General features: G+C 44.2%; 1 protein-coding gene across 2 annotated transcripts in view; it reads left to right on the top strand.

Annotated features, from left to right (window-relative positions):
- The window catches only part of ngly1 (N-glycanase 1), a 66,981-nt gene that overhangs the window by 20,753 nt on the left and 32,483 nt on the right, over positions 1-13,745 (top strand). For both annotated transcript variants that reach the window (XM_085988538.1, XM_085988537.1), the window contains exon 5: positions 7,710-7,929. In XM_085988538.1, the coding sequence (XP_085844664.1) occupies positions 7,710-7,929 (220 nt within the window). The remainder of the gene's footprint in view (positions 1-7,709; positions 7,930-13,745) is intronic.

The raw sequence follows: 13,745 nt of genomic DNA, 5'->3' as shown, positions 1-13,745 counted from the left end.
AATGCGTGGCTCAGAGAGTGGTGTGGGAGGAAGGGGTTTCAATTCATGGGGCATTGGTACCAGTACTGGGGAAAGAGGGAGCTGTTTGTTGGGATGGTCTCCACTTAAACCCGGCTGGGACCAGTGTCCTGGCAACTCGAATAACTAGGGCTGTAGATAGGACTTTAAACTAAAAGGGGGGTGGGGGGGGGCGTCAGGTGAGAGGAAATTTTAGAAATCTAAAGAGAAAAGTCAAGGCAATGGAGCAGTGTAGCGATTTGGGTAAAGAATAAGCAGAGTGTGACGGGAAGGGACAGAGTTTAACAGTAAAAGTATATCAGCGAATAAGGTGATAGCAGGGAATAATGCTAAAAAGTTAAAATTAAAGGCTCTTTATCTGAATACACGAAGCATTTGTAACAAGATAGACTAATTAGTGGCACAAGCAGTGATAAATGGCTTTATCTAATATCCATTACAGAGACGTGGTTGCAAGATAACCAAGGTTGGGAACTAAATATTCTACGGTACCTGACGTTTAGAAAAGACAGGCAGAATGGAAAAGGAGGGGGGCCTAGCCCTGATGATAAAGGATGATCTTGTATTGTGCAATGAGACAGGGTTAATTAGTAATCTCCTAGTAAAGGATCCTCTGGTGATAATATAAAATTTCACATTGAGTTTGAGAGTGAAATGCTTCAGTCAGAAACGAGAGTCTTAAACTTAAATAAAGCCAAATACATAGGTATGAGGGGCGAGTCAGCGAAGGTAGATTGGGAAATTAGATTTAAAGGTATGATGGTAGATGAGCAGTGGCAAACATTTAAAGAAACATTCCAAAATTCTCAACGAATATACATTCCATTGAGAAATAAAAACTCCACGAGAAAAGTGATCCATCCGTGGCTAACTAAAGAAGTGAAGGATAGCATTAGATTAAAAGAAGAGGCTTATAATGTTGTGAAGAATAGTTGTAAGCCTGAGGATTGGGAGAGCTTTAGAAACCAGCAAAAGATGACCAAAAAATTGATACGGGAGAAAATAGAATGAGAGTAAACTAACAAGAAATATAAACAGATTGTAAGAGCTTCTATAAGTATGTAAAAAGGAAGAGAGTAGCAAAAGTAAGTGTTGGTCCCTTCGAGGCTGAGACAGGTGAAATTATAATGGGGAATAAGGAAATGGCAGAGACGTTAAACAAATATTTTGTATCTGTTTTCACAGTAGAAGACAAAAAGCATACCAAAAATTGTGGGGGAACCAAGGTGCTAATAAGAGTGAGGAACTTGAAGTAATTAATATCCGTAGAGGAAAAGTACTTGAGAAACTAATGGGACTAAAAGCCGACACATCCCCTGGACCTGATGGCCTACAGCCTAGGGCTCTTAAAGAGGTGGCTGCAGAGATAGTGGATGCATTGGTTGTGATCTTCAAAAATTCCCTAGATTATAGAATCCAGCGGATTGGAAGGTAGCAAATGTAACCCCGCTATTCAAGAAAGGAAGGAGAGAGAAAACGGGGAACTACAGGCCAGTTAGCCTGACATCAGTCATTGGAAAAATGCTGGAATCCATTATTACAGAAGTGGTAACAGGGCACTTAGAAAATCATAATATAGTTAGGCAGAGTCAACCTGGTTTTATGAAAGGGAAATCGTGTATAACAAATTTATTAGAGTTTTTGAGGATGTAACTAGCAGTAGATAAAGGGGAACCAGTGGATGAGGATATTTGGATTTCCAAAAGGCATTTGATAAATGCCACATAAAAGGTTGCTATGCAAAATAAGGGCTCATGAGGTTGGGGGTAATATATTAGCATGGATAGGGGATTGGTTAATGGACAGAAAACAGAGTAGGGATAAACTGGTCATTTTTCGGTTGGCGGGGTGCCGCAAGGATCAGTGTTGGGGCCTCAGCTATTTACAATCTATATTAATGACCTAGATGAAGGGACCGAGTGTAATGTATCCAAGTTTGCTGACGATACAAAGCTAGGTGGGATAGTAAGTTGTGAGGAGGACAGAGCCTGCAAAGGGATTATAGACAGGTTAAATGAGTGGGCAATAAGAGGGCAGATGGAGTATAATGTGGGGAATGTGAGGTTATTCACTTTGGTAGGAAGAATAGAAAAACAGAATATTTTTTAAATGGTGAGAATTTATTAAATGCTGGTGTTCAGAAAGACTTGGGTGTCCTTGTACAGGAGACACAGAAAGTTAGCATGCAGGTACAGCAAACAATTAGGAAGGCAAATGGCATGTTGGTCTTTATTGCAAGGTGGTTAGAGTACAAGAGTAAAGAAGTCTTACTACAATTGTACAGGGCTTTGGTGAGACCACACCTGGAGTACTGTGCACAGTTTTGGCACCCTTGTGAGAAAGGACATACATGCCTTAGAGGCGGTGCAACGAAGGTTCACTAGATTGATCCCTGGGATGAGAGGTTTGACTTATGAGGAGAGATTTGAGTAGAATGGTCCTATACACTCTCGAGTTTTGAAGAATGAGAGGTGATCTCATTGAAACACATAACATTCTGAGGGGGATTGACAGAGTAGATGCTCGGAGCTTGTTTCCCCTGGCTGAAGAGTTTAGAACTAGGGGGCATAGTCTCAGGATAAGGGGTCGGCTATTTAAGACTGAGCTGAGGAGGAATTTATTCACTCAGGGTTGTGAATCTTTGGATTCTCTACCCCAAAGGGCTGTGGATGCTGAGTTGTTGAGTATATTCAAGGCTGAGCGAGATAGATTTAGACTCTAGGAGAATCGAGGGATATGGGGATCGGGCGGGCAAGTGGAGTTGAGGCTGAAAATCAGCCATGATCTTATTGAATAGCAGAGCAGGCTTGAAGGGCTGTATGGCCTACTCCTGCTCCTAATTCTTATGTTCCAGTAAATCTCCTGCACCCTTTCCAGGCCCATGACATCATTCCTAAAGTGTATGCCCAGAATTGTACACAATATTCCAGATGAGGCCTAATCAGTGATTTATAAAGGTATAGCATAACTTCTTGCTTTTGTACTCTGCCTCTGTTTATAAAGCCAAGGATCCTGTATGCTTTTTTTAATTGGCTTCTCAACTTGTCCTACCACCTTCAAAGATTTGTGTACGTATACCCCAGGTTTCTCTCTTCCTGCACCCCCTTTAAATTTGTACCATTTAGTTTATTTAGCCTCTCCTCATTCTTCCTACCAAAGTACATCACTTCACACTTTGTGCGAACATTATTCATTTAACATGTATTAAATTGCATCTGCCATGTTTCTGCCCATGTCTGCCTGTGCCTTCCTGAAGTCTGTTACTATCCTCTTCATTGTTTACTACATTTCAGAGTTTCATGTCCCCTAAAAGCATTGAAATTATGCCCTGTAGCCCCAGGTCCAGGTCATTTATATCAAAAAGAGCAGTGGTCCTAATACTGACCCCTGGGGGACACCACTGTATACTTCACTCCAGTCTGGAAAAACAACTGTTCACCACTACTCTTTCCTTTTTGTCTCTTAGTCAATTTCGTATCCACGCTGCCACCGCCCCTTTTAATCCCATGGGATTCAATTTTGCTAACCAGTCTATTATGTTAAACACCTTTTAGAATGTCGATATACACAACATTAACCACACTACTTTCATCAACCCACTCTGTTACTTCATCCAAGAACTCAATCAAGTTAGTTAAACACGATTTGCCTTCAACAAATGTGTGCTGGCTGTCATTTATTAACCCATTTTTTACCACGTGACAATTCATTTTGTCTCTGGTTATTGTCCCTAAAAGTTTCCGCACTACCGACATTAGGCTGACTGGAGTGTAGTTGCCAGATTTATCCCTGTCCTCGTTTTTGAACAGGGGTGTAACGTTTGCAATCCTCCAGTCCTCTGGCACACCACTCATATCTAAGTAGGATATCATCTCAATAAGGCAATGAAAAGGCACTAAAAGAATAGGGTGTAAAAATAGCTAACTAAGGTGATGTAAACAATGTATAACATAGTTCTGAAACATTTAATGCTAGAAAATGTTCCCGTCACAGCAGCTTATTGCTAAAATTCTGTGTGTATGCGGATGGGATGATAAAGCCTTCAGAGGGCTAGAATTTTCCAAGATTGGTGTCAATCCATACCAATATTGGGTATAGTTATAAAGGCATCTCGGTTGACCAATACTACATTGGGTTAGTAAGTGAGTTTCCTGTGCCAGTAGCACGAGGTAACCCATCCATATCTTCCACTGCTGTCTGTCCAGAGCAAGATATTTGACTCCCAACAGAGTATCATCTTGCCTTACATCCAGTAGATGGTGATTTTCCACAGTTAATCATATTTGCAAGCCTGTAACGGACTCCCCTTGTTTCTGGGATGTTTCTGTAACAAAAGACATTTTTATGTGTACAGGTCATTAGGCTAACTCTCAATCTCCTACCAGTGGACTGCCTTTTTTTCTGGCTTCTACCTTTTGACTTGTGTGACTTGGGTGGCCCGACCAGGAGTTATGCTCTCACCAGCCTAGCTTTGAGTCATCGGAAGATGTGAGCCTTCCCACCACATCAAGATGCTGTCTCTAGGGAAGGAATCCTACATCACGAATATTGTTGCAAACGCAGGCTTCAGTCTGTTAAAATCTTTGCTTCTGCATCAGAAATTAGATTATGATTCCAGTTAATACTAATAAGTTGCTTGCTGGGAACATTTGGCCGACATCTGGTATTGGTCATGCATGTGGTAGTGTTGGAGAAGATCACTGAGAATTCAATGATCAAGAAATTTGAGAGCCCTTGCACAAATGGCTGATTTTTGTCCAGATGACTTCAGTGCAGCTGTAACATCTGGCTTTGGTGCTGGTCCCTTTTGACAATGGCCCGAATCTCTTAAAAACTTGCGCCATAGTAATGGCTCACCAATGGTTTGTGCCATTATTTCAGTGTAGAAGTTCCAGGAAATAATGGCGTAAGTTATGCCATTATTTATACTATGCCATAATTTCCTGGGACTTCTGATCTGCCGATACCCTCAATGAAACAGAGAAAAGTCCATTATTATAGTTCTGCCCACTATTGTAGTCAATCGTGACCATCAATTGCCTGGATTTACGCTACTTTTTATATCACAGCCACTTAGACTGAAAGATGATGGCACATATGACCTGGTATTAACATGATTTATGGCCCTTGCGTGACTCCCAGTCTGAGAGGACAAGAAAGGGACCATTAAAGCTGTAGGGGTAAAAATCGGGTAGCGCCCCCTTTGGGGCCGATTTTCCCAGGTAGCGCCCCGAGGGGGAGGAGGGGGGAAACATAGATAGGAGCAGGAGTAGGCCATTCGGCCCCTTGAGCCTGTTCCGCCATTTAATGAGATCATGGCTGATCATCCAAATTCAGTACCCTGTCCCTGCTTTCTCCCCATATCCCTTGATCCCTTTAGCCTTAAGAAATATATCTAACTCCTTCTTGAATATATTTAATGAATTGGCCTCAACTGCCTTGTGTGATAGATAATTCCACAGGTTCACCACTCTCTGGGTGAAGAAATTCCTCCTCATCTCAGTCCTAAATGGCTTATCCCTTATCCTTAGCCTGTGACCTCTGGTTCTGGACTCTCCTGCCATCGGGAACATCCTTCCTGTGTCTAGTCCTGTTATAATTTTATAAGTTTCAATGAGATCCCCTCTCATTCTTCTAAACTCTAGCGAATATAAGCCTAATCGACCCAATCTCTCCTCATGCGTCATTCCTGCCATCCCAGGTATCAGTCTGGTGAATCTTCACTGCACTCTCTCCATGGCAAGAACATCCTTCCTCAGATAAGGTGACCAAAACTGCACACAATACTCAAGGTGTGGTCTCACCAAGGCCTTGTACAACTGCAGCAAGACATCCTTGCTCCTGCACTCGAATCCTCTCGCTATGAAGGCCAACATACCATTTGCCTTCGTAACCACCTGCTGCACCTGCATGCTTCAGCAACTGGTGCACAAGGACACCTAGGTCTCGTTGCACTTCCCCTTTTCCCAATCTATTGCCGTTAAGATAATCTGTCTTCCTGTTTTTGCCACCGAATTGGATAACCTCGCATTTATCCACATTATACTGCATTTGCCATTCATCTGCCCAATCACCCAACCTGTCCAAATCATACTGGAGTTTCTCTGCATCTTCCTCACAGCACACACGCCCACCCAGCTTTGTGTCATCTGCAAACTTGGAGATAGTACATATTGTGAATAGCTGGGGTCCTAGCACCGATCCCTGCGGTACCCCACTAGTCACTGCCTGCCACTGAGAGAGACCCGTTTATTCCAACACTTTGCTTCTTGTCTGCCAACTAGTTCTCTATCCAAGACAGTACCTTACCCTCAATCCCGTGTGCTTTAACTTTGTATGCTAATCTCTTATGCGGGACCTTATCGAAAGCCTTCTGAAAGTCCAAATACACCACATCCACTAGTTCTCCCTTATCTATTCTACCAGTTACATCCTCAAAAAATTCCAGTAGATTAGTCAAGCATGATTTACCTTTTGTAAATCCATGTTGACTTTGTCCAATCCTGTCATTGTTTTCCAAGTGCTCTGCTATTACATCTTTTATAATGGACTCTAGCATTTTCCCCAATGCCAGACTTGCTGGTCTATAATTCCCCGTTTTCTCTCTACCACCTTTTTTAAATAGTGGGGTTACATTAGCTATCCTCCAATCCATGGGAACTGTTTCAAAGTCTATAAAATTTTGGAAGATGACCAGCAATGCATCTACTATTTATAGGGCCACTTCCTTAAGTATCCTAGGATGTATTTAGGGTGCTACTGGAAGCGTCCCGCATCCCTCTTGGGGCGCTGCGAGCCAATATCGAGGCGCTACGTGCCGCGGTACTGCAGGCCTTCCTCCCCTTATAATAAAAGGTAGGGGCCTGGCGCAGCGCGACCCGAGGCCCAGCAGGGCCACCAGGGATTGGGCGTGCCGGCAAACGAGCCCGGTACTCGAGGAGTGCCAAGCTCATGGAGAGCAGCCGGCACCCCGCGGGGAGGCTTCACGGGGGCCGGGGACAGCAACGGGGGCAGGTGCTGGCAGGTGGCCAGCAACAAAAATGGCCGCCCGCCGCCACCCCGGCCGCAGGTAGACCCCCCTGACCCCGGCGGACATAGCATCCGGCAGTAAGTCGGGGGGTGCCACCCAATATTACAGCCAGGGCGCGAGCGGGGCATTGCGCACAGCGATGACTTCATCTGCGGCGCTAACCTCCCACTGAATTTTGTGGGAGGCGTTAGCGGTGCCGCGCCCAGGCACTAGTTGATTTGTGCTGCGGGCACTAACTGGAGGTGCAAATCAACCGAATTTAGCCCCCGTAGAGTCTTATCCTTTCAGTCTGAACATTGTTCTTCGATTTTCTTATATGATTCTCTGTTTTGCCATCCAGAGTCCCATGAGCGACTGAAGGCAATACTTTCGGGACCCACACCCTTCTAAGCGTTAAGAAGGTGAAAGGATTGCAATTGCCTATCCACTTCGCATTCCCCTGTTCTTGATTATCATGGACAACCTAGAGGGGGTAGAGGCACTAACGTGGCGCTCGGCCTCTGCCATGTCTCTTCACGCCACCTGGCTCATCTTGCAGGGAACTCTTGGTGTCTCCTGTAGTTGATCTTGTCTCCTGCTGTAGGACTACATTGCAAAAGTACTGAAGCGATTGGAGGTCATGAAAGGCGCCATATAAATGCAAGTTCTTTCTTTCTAACAGGGGCCACAGTAAACCTGGAGGACTTTTTGTTGTTGGAACTTCTACGGTGGTTTAAACAAGATTTTTTCCAATGGGTAGATTCTCTTCCCTGTAACAGCTGTGGAGAAGTAACACAGTCATCAGGTTCACTTCCACCATCCAGTGAAGATCTAAGATGGGGTGCTCAAAGAGTTGAAAATCATCTTTGCAATAAATGTCATACCAGCAATCGATTTCCAAGGTATGCACCACCATAAATTATAGTGTGCAGAATAATATGACTGCATGGAAATTTGCTCTACACAATTCACATATTTGGTTTCTCTATTATAATCCTGTAGTTGATTTGCATGTCACTGTATACTTTATTTAAAACTACATTGAACAGTAATTTTCTAAAACTCATTCCTAATCCTTCAAGTCCTCAGCTAAAAAGTGCAGTGCTTAGTAATTCTTAAACATAAATACTTGGAGCCAGACACACTTATCTCTGTTTCCATTTTAAAATATATTTATTTTTTCTATTTCCATTATGGAAGAGATGCAGAATCTTTGGGTGGATTGTTTTTACAGTAAAAGTACCTTGCTACCCTTCCCCAGTGTATGAAGCTCAACGTAAGCTCGAGGAACAGCACTTCATCTTTCGATTAGGCACTTTACAGCCTTCTGAACTCAACATCGAGTGCAACACTTTCAGACCATAACCTCGGCCCCTATCATTTTTTTTTTCTCTCTCACATGGCAGCTGTTGATGATCCTGCCATTGCCATTTACACTTTTTTGTTTCTTAACTTGACCCATTACCATTTCCTTTTGCCTTGCGCCAGCATCCCTTTTTTCTCTTAATTTCTCATGTCTTCCACCTATCACAGACCTTCCCTTTTGTTCATTCCTCCCCTCCCTCTTCTCCCTGCCCCTAAAACCTGTTACATCTCCAACTTTTTCCAGTTCTGTCAAAGGATCATTGATCTGAAACGTTAACTCTGTTTCTCTCTCTCTCTCTCTCTCTCTCTCTAGATGCTGCCTGACCTGCTGAGTATTTCCAGCATTTTCTGTTTTTATTTTATGACCAAGATCTCATGATGACTGAAGTAGACTACACTGACATCTTTGCTCTCAATGTATATTGTAACTTACTATTTCACAACAGGATCATAAAGCAAATATTTCAGTCTGTTATTGAGTTGCTTCTACTTACATGATCAGTGGTGAATTTGTATAGAGTCATAGAGTTATACAGCACGGATAGAGGCCCTTCGGCCCATCGTGTCCGCGCCGGCCATCACGCCCTGTCTAATCTAATCCCATATTCCAGCATTTGGTCCGTAGCCTTGTATGCTATGGCATTTCAAGTGCTCATCCAAATGCTTCTTGAATGTTGTGAGGGTTCCAGCCTCCACAACCCTTTCGGGCGTTTGTAGGTCAGCAAGCATAGGGGTGATGGGTGAGCAGGACTTGGTGTGGGTTAGGATACGGGCAGCAGAGTTTTGGATGAACTCAAGTTTATGGAGGGTGGAATATGGGAGGCCAACCAGGAGAGCCTTGAAATAGTCGAGCCTGGAGGTGACAAAATCATAGATGAGGGTTTCAGCAGTGGATGGGATGAGGCAGGGGTAGAGGTGGGTGATACAGAGGTGGAAGTAGGCGGTCTTTGTGATGGAATGGATTCAAATAGGATGTTGAGGTTGCGAATAGTCTGGTTCAGCCCAAGATGGTGGTGACGGAATCGAGTTTGTGGTGGGTCTGATGACGGTGGGTCTGATGACAGTGGCTTTGGTCTTCCCTTTGTTTAACTGAAGGAAATTGCAGTCCATCCAAGACTGGATGTCAGACAAGCAGACTGACAAAGCAAAGGTAGAGCTGGGTTTTGTCGGGGTACATGTGGAACCTGACGTCATGTCTTCAGGTGATGTCACCGAGCGTTACCATACAGATAAGGGCAGACCAAAGGTAATGGAGCTGGAAGTGATCATTGCAGGAGATTCTGTGGCTACAATTAGATGGATATGAGTTGAACTAAGTGAGGGCAATCCCACTAAGTTGGACAAGGGAGGGGAGAAGTTGGAAGCAGATGGTGTGGTCGACCGTGCCAAAGGTTGCAGAGAGGTTGAGGAAGGATAGTGCACCATGATCGCAGTCACCGAGGATGTCATTTGTGACTTTGATAAGGGGCATTTCAGTGCTGTGGCAGGGGCGGAAACCTGATTTGAAAAGTTCAAATATAGAGTAGCAGGAAAAATGGGCATGGATTTGGGAGGCAACAACACATTCAAGGACTTTGGAGAGGAAAGAGAGGTTAGAGATAGGTGGTAATTTGCAAGGACAGAGGGGTCGAGGATGGGATTTTTGAGGAAGGGGTGATGACAGTTTTGAAAGGGATGGGGACAGTACCTGAGGAGAGGGAATCATTTACATGTAGACTAGTATGGGGGCAGGAATGGAAGTTGGGTGGTCAGCAGTTTGGTGGGAATAGGGTTGAGAGAGCAGGCGGTGGATCTCATGGACAAGATAAGCTCAGAGAAGGCTTTAAGGGAGATAGGAGAGAAGCTAGCGAAGGACGCAGGCTCATGACTAGGGTGTGGGGGGGAACCTTATGGGAAATTTGGCTTGGTGAGTTGTGGTAGAGGCAACTGAATGGTTGGTTTCAATCTTGGTGACAAAGAAATCCATGAACGCACATTTGTTGGAGGGGCAGGGGAGATGGGTTTAAGAAGACTGTTGGTAGTGGAGAAAAGAAGCCAGGAGTTATCTTTGCATTCCAGGATGATCCTGGCATAGTGAGCAGCTTTTGGAGAAGAGAGCAGGGCTCAGTAGTGCTCGATGTGGCCCAGCTAGATCTCGCAATGAATGTTCAAACCAATTGTGCGCCAGATACATTGAAGTCTGCACCCCATGGCCTCGAGCGAGTGACCAGTGTTTTTCTTGGGGACAAGGGCATCAATGGCATCGGTGAGGGATTGAATGAGAAGATCAACAGCTACAGAGTATCATCGCAAACGGAGGCACAAGGCTAGACGGCTGCGAGTAAGTGACTTGGGGAGAGTTTATTCCAGGGACGGATGCAGAAGGAAGTTGGGTTGGAAGGAGCAAGGGGAATGAGAGTGGTGAGAGTAAGATGGCATGGTTGAGGAGGTAGCCTTGAATATGGCTAGGAAAGTTCATTGGGAGGTAGGACAGCATAGTAACATAGAAGATAGGAGCAGGAGTAGGCCATTCGGCCCCTCGAACCTACTCCGCCATTCAATGAGATCATGGCTGATCATCCAAACGCCGTACCCTGTCCCTGCCTTCTCCCCATATCCCTTGATCCCTTTAGCCTTAAGAAATATATCCAACTCCTTCTTGAATATAGCTAATGAATTGGCCTCAACTGCCTTCTGTGGTAGAGAATTCCACAGGTTCACCACTCTCTGGGTGAAGAAATTCCTCCTCCTTCTCTGTCCTAAATGGCTTACCTCTTATCATTAGACTGTGACCCCTGGTTCTGGACTCCCCTGCCATCAGGAACATCCTTACAGCATCTAGTCTGCCTAGTCCTGTTAGAATTTTATGTTTCAATGAGATCGCCCCCCTTGTTCTTCTAAACTCCAGCGAGTATAAGCCTAATCGACCCAATCTCTCCTCATACGTCATTCCTGCCATCCCAGATATCAGTCTGGTGAGTCTTCGCTGCACTTCCTCCATCGCAAGAACATCCTTCCTCGGATAAGGTGACCAAAACTGCACACAATACTCAAGGTGTTGTCTCACCAAGGCCCTGTACAATTGCAGCAAGACATCCTTGTTCCTGTACTCGAACCCTCTCGCTACGGAGGCCAACATACCATTTGCCTTCTTAACCGCCTGCTGCACCTGCATGCTTACCTTCAGCGACTGGTGCACAAGGACACCCAGGTGTCGTTGCACTTCCCCTTCTGCCAATCTATTGCCGTTCAGATAATAATCTGCCTTCCTGTTTTTACCACCAAAGTGGATAACCTCGCATTTATCCACATTATACTGCATCTGCCCAATCACTCAACCTGTCCAAATCATACTGGAGTTTCTCGGCATCCTCCTCACAGCACACACGCCCACCCAGCTTTGTGTTATCTGCAAACTTGGAGATATTACATCTAGTTCCCTCGTCTAGATCATTAATATATATTGTGAATAGCTGGGGTCCTAGGACTGATCCCTGCGGTACCCCACTAGTTACTGCCTGCCACTGGGAAAAGACCCGTTTATTCCAACTCTTTGCTTCCTGTCTGCCAACCAGTTCTCTATCCAAGTCAGTACCTTGCCCCCAATCCCATGTGCCTTAACTTTACACGCTAATCTCTTATGCGGGACCTTATCGAAAGCCTTCTGAAAGTCCAAATACACCACATCCACTGGTTCTCCCATATCTATACCAGTTACATCCTCAAAAAATTCCAGTAGATTAGTCAAGCACGATTTACCTTTTGTAAATCCATGTTGACTGTCTGATCCTGTCACTGTTTACCAAGTGCTCTGCTATTACATCTTTCATAATGGACTCTAGCATTTTCCCCACTACCGATGTCAGACTTACCGGTCTATAATTCCCTGTTTTCGCTCTACCACCTTTTTTGAATAGTGGGGTAACATTAGCTACCCTCCAATCCATGGGAACAGTTCCAGAGTCGATAGAATTTTGGAAGATGACCAGCAATGCATCTACTATTTCTAGGGCCACTTCCTTAAGTACCCTAGGATGTAGATTATCAGGCCCTGGGGATTTATCAGCCTTCAATCCCATCAATTTCCCTAATACCATTTCCCTACAAATACTGATTTCATTCAGTTCCTCCCTCTCATTAGACCCTATGTTCCCCGACATCTCTGGGAGGTTATTTGTGTCCTCCTTTGTGAAGACAGAACCAAAGTATGTATTTAATTGGTTTGCCATTTCTTTGTTCCCCATTATAAATTCCCCTGATTCTAACTGCAAGGGACCTACGCTTGACTTCACCAATCTTTTTCTCTTCACATATCGATGGAAGCTTTTACAGTCAGTTTTTATGTTCCCTGAAAGCTTACTCTCATACTCTATTTTCCCTTTCTTAATGAATCCCTTTGTCCTCCTTTGCTGAATCCTAAACTGCTCCCAATCCTCAGATTTTTTGCATTTTCTGGCCAATTTATATGTCCTCTCTTTGGATCTTATGCTATCCCTAATTTCCCTTGTTAGCCATGGTTGAGTCACCTTTTTTGTTTTATTTTTATGCCAAACAGGGATGAACAAATTCTGTAGTTCATCCATGCGATCTTTACATGTTTGCCATTGCCTATCCACCGTCAACCCTTTGAGTAACATTCCCCCAATCAATCCTACTCAAATCGTGCCTCATACCATCATAGTTTCCTTTATTTAAATTCAGGACCCTAGTGCTGAGTCAAATACTTCACTCTCCATCTTAACGAAGAATTCGATCGTATTATGATCACTCCGCCCCAAGGGGCCTCGCACAACAAGATTGCTAATTATTCCTTATTACATAATACCCAGTCTAAGATGGCCTGATCTCTAGTTGGTTCCTCGACATATTGGTCCAGGAAACCATCCCGTATACACTCCAGGAATTCCTCCTCCACAGTATTGTTACTAATTTGGTTTGCCCAATCTCTATGTAGATTAAAGTCACCCATGATAACAGCTGTGCCCTTATTGCACGTGTCTCTAATTTCCCGTTTAATGCCATCCCCAACCTCAGCATTACTGTTTGGGGGTCTGTATACAACTCCCACTAACGTTTTCTGCCCCTTGGTATTTCTCAGCTCTACCCATACAGATTCCACATCATCAGAACTAATATCCTTCCTTACTATTGTGTTAATCTCTTTAACCAGCACTGCTACCCCACCTCCTTTTCCTTTTTACCTGTCTTTCCTGAATATTGAATACCCCTGGATGTTGAGTTCCCAGCCTTGGTCACCAATCATATCCGTTTACATCTATTTGCGCAGCTAATTCATCCACCTTATTACGAATGCTCCTCGCATTAAGACACAAAGCCTTTTTTTATCACTCTTCGACCTTTTAGAATTATTATT

This window comes from Somniosus microcephalus, chromosome 5 (assembly GCF_052327205.1).
Source record: "Somniosus microcephalus isolate GS21.2 chromosome 5, FLI_Smic_1.0, whole genome shotgun sequence".
Taxonomy (NCBI): Eukaryota; Metazoa; Chordata; class Chondrichthyes; order Squaliformes; family Somniosidae; genus Somniosus; species Somniosus microcephalus.
The sequence above is the reverse complement of the archived record's forward strand: the minus strand, read 5'-3'. Positions and strand labels throughout refer to the sequence as shown.